At 38.8% G+C, this 13714-nt stretch overlaps 1 protein-coding gene across 1 annotated transcript in view; it reads right to left on the bottom strand.

The window, feature by feature from the left end:
- HCRTR2 (hypocretin receptor 2) overlaps positions 1 to 13714 on the bottom strand; it is a 53117-nt gene that overhangs the window by 18707 nt on the left and 20696 nt on the right. Inside the window, exons 2-4 of the mRNA XM_067565533.1 lie at positions 12550 to 12728; positions 10823 to 11066; positions 2269 to 2384 (exon numbers count right to left, since the gene is read on the bottom strand). Of these exons, the coding sequence (XP_067421634.1) occupies positions 2269 to 2384; positions 10823 to 11066; positions 12550 to 12728 (539 nt within the window). The remainder of the gene's footprint in view (positions 1 to 2268; positions 2385 to 10822; positions 11067 to 12549; positions 12729 to 13714) is intronic.

Raw genomic sequence — 13714 nt, 5'->3', positions numbered from 1 at the left:
GTACATCAGTATATTTAAATGACATTCTGATAAACAGCATGATTCCTTAATTGGGGCCGTTATCAAAGAATAGATTCAAAACAATGCACTGCAGTTACACTAAAAACAGATTATGGTAGTGTGAAGCTGCGTGATTAAATATGACCATTTACATCATTGACATTACTACAATTATACAATTGCAATACATCTTGTACAAAGTATGTCATGTAAGGTGTCAATGGAAAAGTTACACTCTATCGAATATGATTATTCTATTTATATGCATGTATCATCTTTATATCTAAAGTTATAAATATTGGCTATGTATTTGATCCCAAATGTATTTGTTTCTGGGTGACAGCCATCACACGAAATTTACATTTGAGCCATAGAGCTATGTGTTGATGGCTCATTAAGGACACTTCACTCTAACTATGGGCTATCAACAACATTCATCCTGCCCAGCAAGCCATTCCTGTGGACATTTTAGAAAGAATATGGGCAATGGCTGCATCTGTGAGTCATCAAATCATGTAAGGACTTGTGATATGCTCATGTATCCCTGGACTCCATCTTGTGCTTGTAACTTTCCACAAACTGAGGTTGTGAGCTGTGTTTGAAATAGAAAATTTCTAGGCATGTGGCAAAGAGTATAAAAAACCCTTGAAAGAAACATTTCCATTTTTACCTCATTCCTGCGGATTTACAACTAAAAGCAGCATATTGGATTATTGACTGAGGATCTTCCAATCTTTTGGCAGTTATCAGAGATTTTACAAGCCAGGGGTCTATACTATCATTGCTACAAACCTGATATAAGAACACTATCATTATTGTATGTATATGATCTATTAACTATTATTAATTCTCTTCTTCTTTTCTTATATTAACGAACTGTTAGATTTTAGTTAATAAAGGATTGGCAGCAGCATGCTTATTGAGTAAGATCTGAGTTATATATTGGCCTGGCTACGTAACTGATCTCTTAAGATTGGAAGAACACTATATGTGATGAAATTGGTTTTCTATAACCTGTGCTGTGCTCTTTTGCTGTTCTTTTGTGATTTCATCACCTCTTGAAGGAGACAAATGACCTGGCAACATGTGAAATTTGATTTTTATTACTTTTTTGTTTCAACTTACATACACCTGAAAAATGTAAATCTACACATGGTTTCTGTAATAGATTAGATGGAGCTGCACATTTTACATCCTTGATCTGGTGGATATTATGTCCACATTATGCCCATATTGTGGGACATCCCATCTTCAGACCTCATCAGAAGTAATGACAGAAGGGCAATTATTCATGGTTAAGTGGTGAAGTAAATGATAGATTCCCACTTGGGAGTCTGGAATATGGAGTATCTCATCTTGCATCCCACATCTTCAACATGCCTACTTTAATTGGGTAGCAGCAGGGAGTGCATGGGGCCAAGCAGGTCCTATGTAAAGCATTGCAGCAGGCAGAGAAGAAGTGACTGATAACCTGCACAGCCTACCCACGTGCTGAAAGTGATGCTCAAGTAGGCTTCTATGTAGTGCTAGATGAAAGTGGTAAAAGTGTTTCTGAAAACTTTCATACTATTTTTTCATACTAATTTTTTATACTATTTAATCTTCTCAGGTGATTTTGTTGTTATTTTGTTTTCCTCTCACTCCAGTGTAAAATGTGAGAAAATGGCTACATTGACAAACAAAAAAAATTCAATTTCATACTTTGAATTTTGAACTTTAGATTTCTAAGGCAACTTGATTAGATTTCTAAGGCAAGACTGGGTCCATTATCACTGAAAAATGGTGGCACATATTTCAGCAACAAATATATGAGTTGTCACAAAAATCTCAGCTCATTTTTGAGTTTGTAACAAAATGAGAAAAAGTGTCAATTTTCATACACCTTTGCAACTCCAGGAGATATACAAAATCTGTGTAAAATCATCCTCTGAGATCAATAGCTACTGTCTCCCAATAGGAAACTTCAATTAGGATAACTGGAGAACCATCTTCTTCCCTTAATAGATCTTTTTGCTTCCTCTGTCCCCTAACTTCTCAATCTCCTAGCAGGCTGTCCTAGATTAAAGCACATATCGATTTTCATTCTGCTTGGGTGCCTTCATTTCTGAAATAGTCTGCACCCTGATTGCACACCCAAAACTACTGAAGCTTGTTGGATACAAAAGGTTGTACTGATCAGGTCCTAAGTGGCATTATGGAATTTCTAGAGAAAAAGGTTGTACATTCAAATAGACAAACATAATAAGCCAATATAAATAAATAACTTACCTGGCGGCACCAAAGTTTTCGAAATATTTGTGAATAGGCCAACACCATAAGACACAGTGGTGCCATGTATGTCACCAGAAAAAAACACATGTGGTACATTTTGGGGTAGACCTCAGCTGGAAAAAGAATCAAAATAGAAAAAGAATGTACAGTTTAAAAATTACTTTAAGCCAAATAACAACTGCAGATGCACATGTGCAGTGCTCATTGATGACCAATGGAGATATATACATGCATTTGATGGCAGAAATTAGTCCATTGCTTAGAGGTTCATTTTGTTCATATGTTTTAAACAGGCTTTTTTTTTTTCATGGTAGTATTCCACGTTGGTGTGTAAAGTGCTATTGCACATTCCTTTGTTATATGTGTGTTAATTTTTAACCAGTAAAAGATGCCATTTTCTAAGAGCTGTTATCCAGTTAGTCAAACTCTCTGAGTTTGTTACAAGGCTTGGTCTGCACTGTATATTGGCATTTAATACATCATTGAGAGGAAGCATGATCTAATGGTTAGGGCACTAGCCGGGGCCATGGGAGACCCATACTCAATTCCCTGTGTGACTCTGGGCATGTCACTTAGGGCTTATCTACACGGTGTGGTAATGCAGCCTACCGGGGTATGGTTTCTAAAGTGCACTAACGTGTTGTAAATTAACTGTGCAGACCCTGGTGCATGCTAAAGGCTGCCTAGCGCTCTTTAACATAGCATTTTTTCCAAACAGCACTAGCAGGGTATACACAGACCAATTAATGCACAACATGTTAGTATGCTTTAGAAATCACATCCCCATAGAGTGCAATACCCCACCACATAGTCTCTCTGTGCCACAGTTCCCCATCTGTAAAATGGGGATAACAGAATTTCCCTACCACCCATGAATGATGTGAGGACAAATACATTCAAGACTGTAAGGCACTGAGCTTCTGAGATGGTGATGAGGCCATATTAGTACCTAAGGTAGACATGTAAGGATGTCTTTCTTAGGAGTGAAGTATATAATGGAGCCACAATAAAACACAAACTGGAATATTCTATGGTGAAAAGTTCCAGAGGGGTAGCTGGGTTAGTCTGTATACAGCAAAAACAACGAGAGTTCTGTAGCACTTTAAAGACTAACACATTTAATTTCTGCAGGCATAAGCTTTCATGGGCTGCATCTTTCATGTGTCACATCTGACGAAGTGGGTTGCAGCCCTCGAAAGCTTATGCCTGCAGAAATTAAATGTGTTAGTCTTTAAAGTGCTATAGGACTCTCATTGTTTTTGCTGGAATATTCTATGTTACTACAATTCAGTTAGAATTAATGAAATCAGAGGCTCAAAAGTCAGGAAATTCCCAAAAGTAATTTTGGCCTCTTACCTTAACTCTGTTTCCTAGCATATACATTATAATCTAAAGAGGAAACATTTTATACTATTTGTCAGTTTATCCAATATATATTATACTACCAAAACTGAATTTATTCCAGAAATTGTGCACATGTGCCCTTCCACTTTACCATACAACCAGACTGTGCATCTCAGCTGATAAGTAAGTAAATTTGGGTTTCAGTCAGAGGAAGAGTGAGACAGTACTAGAATGTTTCAGAGAAGTAAATACTTTTATGTTCCACACTGGGCACAGTTGGCAAGCAGTTGTAGGGGGAGAGGTCTCATCTCTGTTCAGAGCTTTAAAGTGGTTTAGAAACAAAAGCATAGTTTTTTTTTCCCCCCCAAGAGGATCCAGAGCACTTTTAAAAAACCCACAATATGTTATTTACAAAACATCAGTGTCTATCTTGCGTAAAAAGGTCAAAGCTTTGGTGGTGGAAAAACTATAGAAAACAGTGTTTCTTTTATAATGTATTTTTGGGACAAGTAATGCATGTTTACTAATATCTGAAAAGAGTATATCTATGTAAAAGACATTACCTTGTAGGGTGGGCCAGAAAACAATATTGGTTTCATTTTTTCTTGTTTTCTTTTTGATGTGGAATGAAAAGGAGACCTTTGAATTCTTTCATGAATAAATATATAAAGAAAGAGAAATCGTCCCTCTGTTGGAAATAGTGGGAGAGAACAAAAGACAATGGTTGTATTGTTTGGTGGATAGGGCACTCTTCTGGGTGGTGGAAGACCCAGGTTCATGACCCTGTTCTGAATCAGGCACAGTTAAGGATGAGCATTCGTCTTAATTTCTGGAGTTTCCTGACCTTTGAGTGCTTAATTTGTCAACTTTAATGCTGCACTAGTTCTAGCTTTTTGAGTAGAAGTTCCTTTCAGAATTAAAATAAAATAAAGCAGAAAGGAAAAATATAAATTTTTTAAAAGTTGAGAGAAGCCTGTAACTTCACTGAATTGGAACTATCGGGCTTGATGCAACCCAAAAGCAAGAGCACGTTAACCAATATCCCCTAGAAACAGATATCCTTTAATGCAGTGACCTTCCTGTTATAGTGCTTCAGATCAATGGTCAAATTCTTCTCACCCTACTCAAAAAACCCCATTGCCTTCATTCGGGCTACCCAAGGCCCTGATCTTGCAAGGGGCTCCACAAGCATGAACCTACTGCTCGTATTAAGTCCTGTTAATTTATGATACCAAGGCTCAAGTGATAAGGGGACAAATCATGCTCAGGTTAAGTACTCCAAACTCTTGCAAACCCTTTCTGGAGTATCCTTTATTACCAGCTGCCGAATCCTATAAGTGTACCTTGCATGTCGTGGTTTGTATAGTTCATATACGTTATATCATAACCACCTTTTCTCTAGTAGTTTGAACATTTTATTGTTAAAGATAATAATTTGTACTTGTATGTCCACCATGGAGCTCAAAATGCATTACACATGATGAATTTAAATTAATTAAGACTCCCACTACTCCTGTGATGAGGAAATGTTGTCATTCACGTTTCACAGCTGGAGAAATTAAGTTTATGTGATTTATTGAGACCACAGGAGGTCAATGACAGAGCTGAGAATAGATTCCTCTTGCTCCCAAGGGTCTGTCACCTGCCTCATCAGAGCTCTGCGAGCAGTAAGGTATCATCAGGGGTTTATGGCTTCCAATTTAGCAATCTGAGTAAAAGGGAAACATTAAAGCAGCCCTGCAAGATACAAAGCAGTGATGGGCCAGGTGGAGGAAGAAGTTAACATTCTCCTTTGAAGTTCAGCCACCTGCAAAGTGCTAGCAGCTGAACATCAAAGGAAACTGGTGTCCCTCCTCCACCCAGGGCAATGCACTTTGCAGAACTTTTACTTAAGCAGCTTGAATCTGTTTAGCTTTTCAAGCTAAAATAAAGCTTTCAAGCTGCCTAGTAATTACTGCAGCAGGTGGGAGAAGGGACTGGTCTGAGATGCTGGGCATTTATCAGACAGTTTAGTCCCTGCTATTGTACTCAGACTGGTGCTGAATGGGAACATCCATCAGTGTTCGGCACAAAGACCAGTGGTGGCATTTCAGCTGCTTAAGTGAACACCCTGCTTCTTCATTCCTTCCAACACAAGTAGGAGAGGGGAGGAGAAGACTCCTCATCTTAGATGGAGCACTACATGGGCTTTCATACAAGAAGAGAGGATACTCAGGTGTGGTGGTCCCCTATCCAAGAAGAAAGGGAAGAGCTCCAGGTCTGTAACCCCCTTTGCTGAAAAGATGGGGAAAAAGCTCAAAAGGATTCATGGGGGTAGAATGAGGAAATGGTACTTGCCAACATGCTTGCCCCATACCTGAGATTCTTGAAGATGGATGCTGAATCTCACCCCGCCACCTATCACTCAACTAGAGGGTCTGGGGGAGTGGAATGAAAGGTGTTTGGAGTTGAGAACTGAGGGATGGAGAGCCTGCAGGATGGGAATGGAGGAAGGGTCTTCAAGGACAGGTTAGAACAAAAGTAGTGGGATTGAAATGGTGAGGATCGAGGGGGTGATATTAAGGAGGATGTGGCTCAACTCTCAGATGTATCAGCTTTTCATGGACTTTTGGTAAGTTTGACCCATGCATTATCCTTTCTGGAATTATTAAACATACAGTTTGTAGACAACAACTTTAACTCTGTGACACATAATTGTATCAGCTCACTTGCACCTTTTACTCCGCTGCAGAACTTGTTATGTATTCATAATCAAACCAGGTCAGTGACAGAGTTTTGCCCTCAGCTCTTTTTATTTTTGGCTGGTATGGCCAAGTTGTGTCCCTGCCTGTACATGTGTACGCACACACACATACACATCTCTCTTCAATCCACATTAACAGGTAACATTAATGTTTCTCCTCATTTTTGCGTTTCAGGATCCTTTGAAAACAAGCTGTGGATGCTGCTGGATCTCTTCCACTCCTCAGATTCATTTTGCCAGTTTCATTTTGGACAACAGAATTCTAGCAGACTTCTTGATGCTGCCCCATTTATCCTCTCTTAGATTGTTTCTGAACTGACACCATGTAAAGCAATGTTTTGTTTGCAATAACGAAGTTAATCTGAGAAGCTTTAGGCAGGGGACAAGATTTACTGGACAATTCTCAGAATCATAAAACAAACCCCCAAACCCTGCACCACAGCTGACAATAAACATTTATTTTAAGTGTTAACTGATAACATTCAGATAAAGCAGAATGTAACACCTTCTCTTTACTAGTGCCCTCTAGTGACTTCCAGTTATGTTACAGTGCTCAGATTTGGAGGGCAGAATGCTGCCCTGTACTATGAGTAACCTAGGAGGAAACAGAATACAAAGTCTTCCCTTAAACCGTCCAGTGGCAGTGAGGATTCTCTCTTTATTCTCTTGAGTGCTCGGAGGGGGTTTGGTCAATATATGTTGGCTGATAACCTTTTACCATTGGCACCAAATGGGTGTGGGGTTAGCTAGTTTGGACACGTGGTGGAGCCATTTTAATTTACATTTCTTTAATTATGACTCTTTATTATCACATTCATCATGTAGTAATTGTGAACTATTATAAAACCCCGTGGTCAAAACAGGTTCCTTAAGTGACTCCACACAGTTCATAGATGGTACTCTTTTGCATTCCCAAATAAATTATAATAAGACAGGGCTAGGACTGAAAAATCCCCAGCCTAGAATTGGCCATGAATGTTCCTCTTATTCAGGAGTGAAAGCCGGAAGCAATTAGAAAGAACTTGAATGTTGACAGAGGCTGAGCAATTGCACAACTTGCAGTTACTAGCGCTATTCAAATATGCACACTTGATATCTATTAACTGAGATTGCCACTCTTTGTTCATCGTGAAGAAGCCCAAGCCATTGTGGGAAGGCGCTGAACAAAACAGAGTAATGTGAGGATTATTATTTTCGGTGTATCTATTGTTCACCAGTAGAATAATTAGCATTGAGATTACATTATCAAATTTCAATTGTGTATGAATTCTGGTTGATGGAAGCGAATTTACTATGGTTAGAGCATAATTTCATGGAAAAGATAGCAGTACAAAATAGGATTGTGTTATCTTTAAGTGGAATTATAAAAGCTTCTGGTTTCAAAAAACTTTCAGGCGCTTTTTATATTTTATATCCAGGATAAAATACCTATCTCAGACATGAGGCATCTTTCACGTAATTAACAGTACAATCACATGAGCAATAAAGATAGCAGCCTCTCCCTCATCCCAACTACCAGAAATTATTCAGACACAAACAAAACCCTGTTCTATGCACAAATACCAGCCTTTGTCAAGTCCCTTCCTACCGCTCACAAAACCTGTGAAATGTGACAGGCTTTGTAACATACCATGAAAGTCAGGAGATTCAGGATATTTTGAACCAAAGGAGGGAATAAATTACATAGTTCCAGGCCCTTTTTGAAGAATGCCCTCCATGCAGCTCCCTATCTTTTATATACTGAGGGCACTCCAGCTTGAGAACCTCTGCAGCAGCCAGGCATGGGATGAGGAGCAATCTCTAGGATAGGCTGTCCTAAGCCATTTAGGGCCCTCCAGGTTAAAATCAACACCTCGCATTTCTCCTGGAAACCAACAGGCGGCCAGTGCAGATCCTGGAACACTCACATCATGTGCTGCTGGCAAGTTATACTATGTAATTAGTGAGCTGCTGCACTTTTTATCATTTTCTGTTTCTGGGTTGATTTAAGGTGTAGGTCTAACCCTGAAGAGAGAAAACCAAGGATTATGATAGGCAGGTCTGCAATTATAAGAAACAATTAGAATCTCCAGGCTAGATGAATCTTTCCAAAAACATCCTCAGATGGAGAAAACGAGTAATAAATGACAGGCATGTTCCTTTAGTTAAAAGTGCCGGTATCATACATGTCACATCTTCTGGATGCTTTCTTCTTCCTACAAAACTCACTGCAGTTTTATCTGGATTGAGCCATCTTAGCTGTGAACTCTGCCTCTCTGGCTAAGGCATTCACCAGGACTGGCTGGGTTGGAGGAGATAGAGAACCAGAGTTGGTATCATTAACATACTGAAAACATACTGAAAACACCTTAGCCCTCCAATGGCCCTGCATACACACTGAACAAGAGAGGGAGACTGTTGTATTTATTTTGATGGAATGAATGGGCCCAAAGAGTCAAAGGTGTTAACATGACCTGTCCAACATTAAACAGTATCAAACGATGTTCGGGGTTTGGTATAGAGACCTCAGCCTGCTTAGTACCATGGCAAACACACCATTAAAAACCTTTAACCCCTTAATTAAATGTATGGAAAGGATGGAAAAACAGTTGTAAATGTAAAGTGTTGAATAAGGCTTTTATTTTTCCCTTGTTCCTCTTCCCTTTAGCTCTAGAGAATGTTTATAAGGAAATCCACAATGCCTCGACCCCTATTTGACAGTTCTTTAAATGGTGTTAAAGATGGCAACAACTGTCTTTTGGGGGGGACAAAATCCCACATCCCAGATGGTGGTTGGGATTTAGCTGGAGCCAGTGGAGACGGTGATGTCATCTGGGTACCTCTCTTTGGCCAGGTCTAGTTAGGACATTTTTCAGGATTCTGTCGACAGAGGCCCAACAATGTTACCCTGGATCCCAGCGCCCCAGGAGATGGTAGGCGCAGCAGCCATGATGGCAAAGCTCACCTCTTCCAGTTTACCTGTCCTTCAGTCAGTTGCTGTTAAGCAACTTTTGGTTCTCCCATCAAAGTATTTATTTATTTATTTATTTTTTAGGAGTCTGAATGGAATGATGGGCAGAATAGCCCCATCCCCATATTATTTTGTACACCAATTAGACCTAATTTCCTACACTCCAATTTTGGTTTATTAATTATCAGTTCCACACTTGGTTTACAAAGCATGATTTTAACACACTCCCTGGGTTATATTAATAGGCTTTTCTTTGTTTATTAACCCAGCCTTTGAGATGTCCTTTTCCACTTTTTCCATTAACATTTATTCTTATAGGTTACTGTGACACCTTCTGAATTGCTACATATTTTTTATAATTGAGCTTACAATTAGGGTAAATTTGCAGGCCTGATTATTATACCGGGACAAAGATGGAACCTCCAAAATGTCATGTCAGAAAACTCTCGTCAGTTAATGCCCAAGGTTGCTTAAAGTAACCAATTACAATAACACATGAAAACACAACTTGATGACAATATAACAAAACTGATCACAGTGATTGATGGATTGCTTTTTAAAAAAACACAACCTTGAGAGAGAATCTGATTGTATTTCAATCTGACTGGAGGCTATTAAACCAGTTTCTTTTAGCCACATCTTGGCAATCCTGTCATTACTTTCCTGAGTGTGAATAATGGTATTATCGTGGTGGTGATTGTATCCAGTGACAGAGTCTCAGTGTACAAATCACAGGCACTATTAGGGCTGGAATTATTCCAGGCCCCACCACAGTTGAGCCCCAATACTTCGAGGAGGTGGCCAGGACTATTTGCCAGAGGAAGTCAGTCTACATGAAAGTAGAAAGTCTACATGAAAGTTCTCTCAGCCAAATTTCAACACTGCACAGAGCGAGTCATCTAGAAGGACTGATCTGTATGTTTTGGACACAATCATTTGTAGTAGATCATGTTTTCCAAATAACTTTAGTAATGCTATCCATGCCAATTTCCAAACTGTTGAATGAACCGCTATCCATATTGCTGGCAGGTTTATAAATTTTGCAATTTGAATTGCAACTCCAGGAGATTTCAGAGAAGTTTATATAATACAGACAAATGCCAAAGTCAGGATCCCTGGTAAATTGGTCTATTCTTTGGAGATAAATTCTGTAGGCCTGATTTCTGCAGTCCTTGTACACATCTAACTTCCTTTGATCAATAGTAATTATTTAAGCATAAGCATTGCAGGATGGGAATATTTATTCGGAAGGAGAACATTAACGTAGTGAAGACACAGAGAACCTCATAGTGCACATCCATCTAAACTTGGCTTCTAATTTACTTTAAACATTAGCAAGGCAAAGGAAGATGTAATGTAACAGTTTCTGAAAACCAGTAGTTTCAAGAACCACTGTATAATTAAGAAAAAGCTTAAAGCACTGCGATATGCCCTACTGCATATTAACATGCCAAACTATTTTCATTATATCATGGCAGTATAAGTTCCATTCTTATGATCAATAATACACTTACCTCCCCATTGCTCATCACAAACTGTGAATAAGATGGTTTTGTTAGCTAATCCTGGGAATACACTGCTGCATTCCATAACGATAGCCTGAGGAATCATTATAATGCAGGACACAATCCAGATAATGATAATGCTGTTCCTTGCCCTCTTGGCTGTGCTTTTAAACATCAAAGGGTGACAAATAGCATACCATCGATCCAAAGCGATACAGCTAAGTGTTAGTACAGACCCAGAAACTGACACAGTCTAAGGAAACAAGGAAATATTATGTAAATGTTTCTGACTTTTATCTCTGAACAGGATTTATGTTTTTGACACCATTAGAAATCTATTTACAACTGATGTCCCTGGACAGGGGCTGTTAAATAGTGATTCTTCCAAGAAAAACAAATCCCTTTTTACATCACTTGTCACAAAAATTCCTATTGACCTAACTCATTCTCAGCAGTACCTTAGTCTGTGTGTAGTCCCACAGGAATCAACAGAACAACTCACAGATCACTCAGTGCGAGTAAGTGTGGCAGAATCAGGCCTCCTACGAATAAAACTATCCATCTTACACTTTGAAAGCGTTATTTGTAAAAGGGTATATTTTTGCAATATGAAAATAAAGCTTTAAACCCACTAACTTACATCTTGCTTTGTAAGATACTTTCTCTCGTTTGATATGCTATGAACCTTATATCATCATTGTGTCTTCCCAGTTTTCACAAAGGCAATGGGAAATCACAGTGTCATAGAACATAATCCATTTGCAGCTGATAAAAATTGGACCATTTTATTTTTCCACTTGCTACAAACAATAAACAATTGCTCATTTTCTTCCGCCCAGTACGTTGGGTGAAGTGTTTCACGTCCTTTCCACTTTTACGGGGATCTTCTAAACAAGGTGCAGACCAACAAACTACCAGCAAGAAACTCCTGTAGCGGTGTTGTGGCTCTGAAATAAGTTGGGCAATATTGATTCTATGCAGTGGAGCACAAGGCTACACACAAAGCTGCTGATCCATTCATGATACTATAATACTCGACCAGCACTATGGCCCTGCAGCCTTTACAACATGCTGCTCCCTTTGGAATACTGCGTGCACTGGGAGCCTGATTCTAATCTCAGATACTTCACTGTAAACCCAGATTTCAATTGAGTTACTCTGGATTTACACCAATGTAATGGTCCAAATATTTACCATACTGGAATGCCCCATTGGCCCATCTAGTCAGATCAGGAAAGGAAGGCATAGTTGCTAATTACTTTACTGGAAAGGGCCTCAGAACTGATTTAGTCTAATAGCTGTTGCTTTATTGGGACAGTATGAACAATGATACAATTTCTGCTGCCAGTGGATATGTTTGGCTATTTCTACATAGCTCTTGGTAAGGTGTATGGTCCTGCACCTTGGATAGTTATTATGCCCTTGGATAGCAGGTGCAAAATACCGCTGTTCTGATATTTTAATGTTTTACATCCACTTTGCATTGATGTAAATGACTACACAAGGTGAAGAGTATCACAGAATCTGCCCCAGTGTATTTATTGCCTAATAAAAGAGAAAACATACTGAGAATAATATTTATTCAGCAAAGTATTTTATTTAATTTTGCCAAGAGGGCATTTGCAAGTGGAGAAGCCCTTAAATCACAAAGTCAATCCCCTTCATTAGGATGTCCCAATTAAACAGATTTGACTGTACTGTTCCTTTAACAATAACAGTGGTAAGGAGAACAATACCTGTAAATAGGGGATCACCTTGCAGAGGGTCTGCCCAAAGAACCAAGTTTCTGTGATATCCATTACTAATGTGGCTGGAAGACAAGTGATTGTGACAAGAACATCAGCCAGGGAGAGGTTTACTATGAAGTAGTTGGTAACTGTCCGCATGTGATGGTTCTTCCACACTGCAATACAAACTGAATTTGCAAAGAAAGGTTAGTACATTTGAAACATGTGGAAGGAACACTTCAATGGGACGCCACTTTATAGGAGCAAGTAGTAATCCGAGGATGCACAAACATTTTCTGAAGGTTTAAAATAGGTAGTACAATGTACAGATCGGTTAATTTTATTTTATAGTAAGCATCATGGAAGTGTGTAGAAGCAGCTAGAAAAAAGGAGGGAGACAAAGCCATGAGACCAATCAGCTCTCCAGGACTACAGGTTGGGAATTGTTGGTTTAATTTATAGACCAATCTATTTTATTTATGGTATTACTTATATTAAATATTTGTACTATTTTTTCCTCACATCCATTTGAATTAGATCACGATATTCTTCAGGAATTTCAGAAAGGAACATATGCTACAGCTTAATAGTTTGTTTTTCACATTTGGTAGCATGGTGCTGAACCAAACCGATTTCAACTGCTCTGCCATGACATTGATAATTTAAAAACATGTTTCATAATGCACAATGGGTGTGTTGCAGTTATTATGTATGATCTGGAACTATTCTCCATTCAAAACACATGAGTTGGATAGTTCCCTGCATACTATTTAAACCCATCACCAACTTGGTAAGGTTCTGATGGCAATCAATTGGGTTCAGGTACAACAGCGTGCAGTAAATACCATACAGTTTAAGACTCTCAGAAATTAGTTTGTTTTTTCTGTTGATCCCAAACTGTAAAACTTTATAAACCAGGCAAATCACTTTGAGTACGTCTGAGTGCACTAAATTAATTAGTCAGTAAGCAAACAATGTAAAATCTAGGTTATGGAAACTAACTTGAGAAAAGCAGCTTCGTGTAATAACCTAGGAAATAAAACCCTAAGAGACTGGGTTTTTGAATATTTTTGATTCCTCAACTGTTAAAAAGCTCTCCATTCCCTCTTCTAAAACTGACTCTTTTACTACCCCAATCCACCACCTCAACTATTTTACCACAACAGCAAATGTA

The sequence above is a fragment of the Emydura macquarii genome, unplaced genomic scaffold (genome assembly GCF_026122565.2).
Source record: "Emydura macquarii macquarii isolate MOO-44397 ecotype Brisbane River unplaced genomic scaffold, CSIRO-AGI_Emac_v2 contig_2680, whole genome shotgun sequence".
NCBI classification, from domain to species: Eukaryota; Metazoa; Chordata; order Testudines; family Chelidae; genus Emydura; species Emydura macquarii.
The sequence above is the reverse complement of the archived record's forward strand: the minus strand, read 5'-3'. Positions and strand labels throughout refer to the sequence as shown.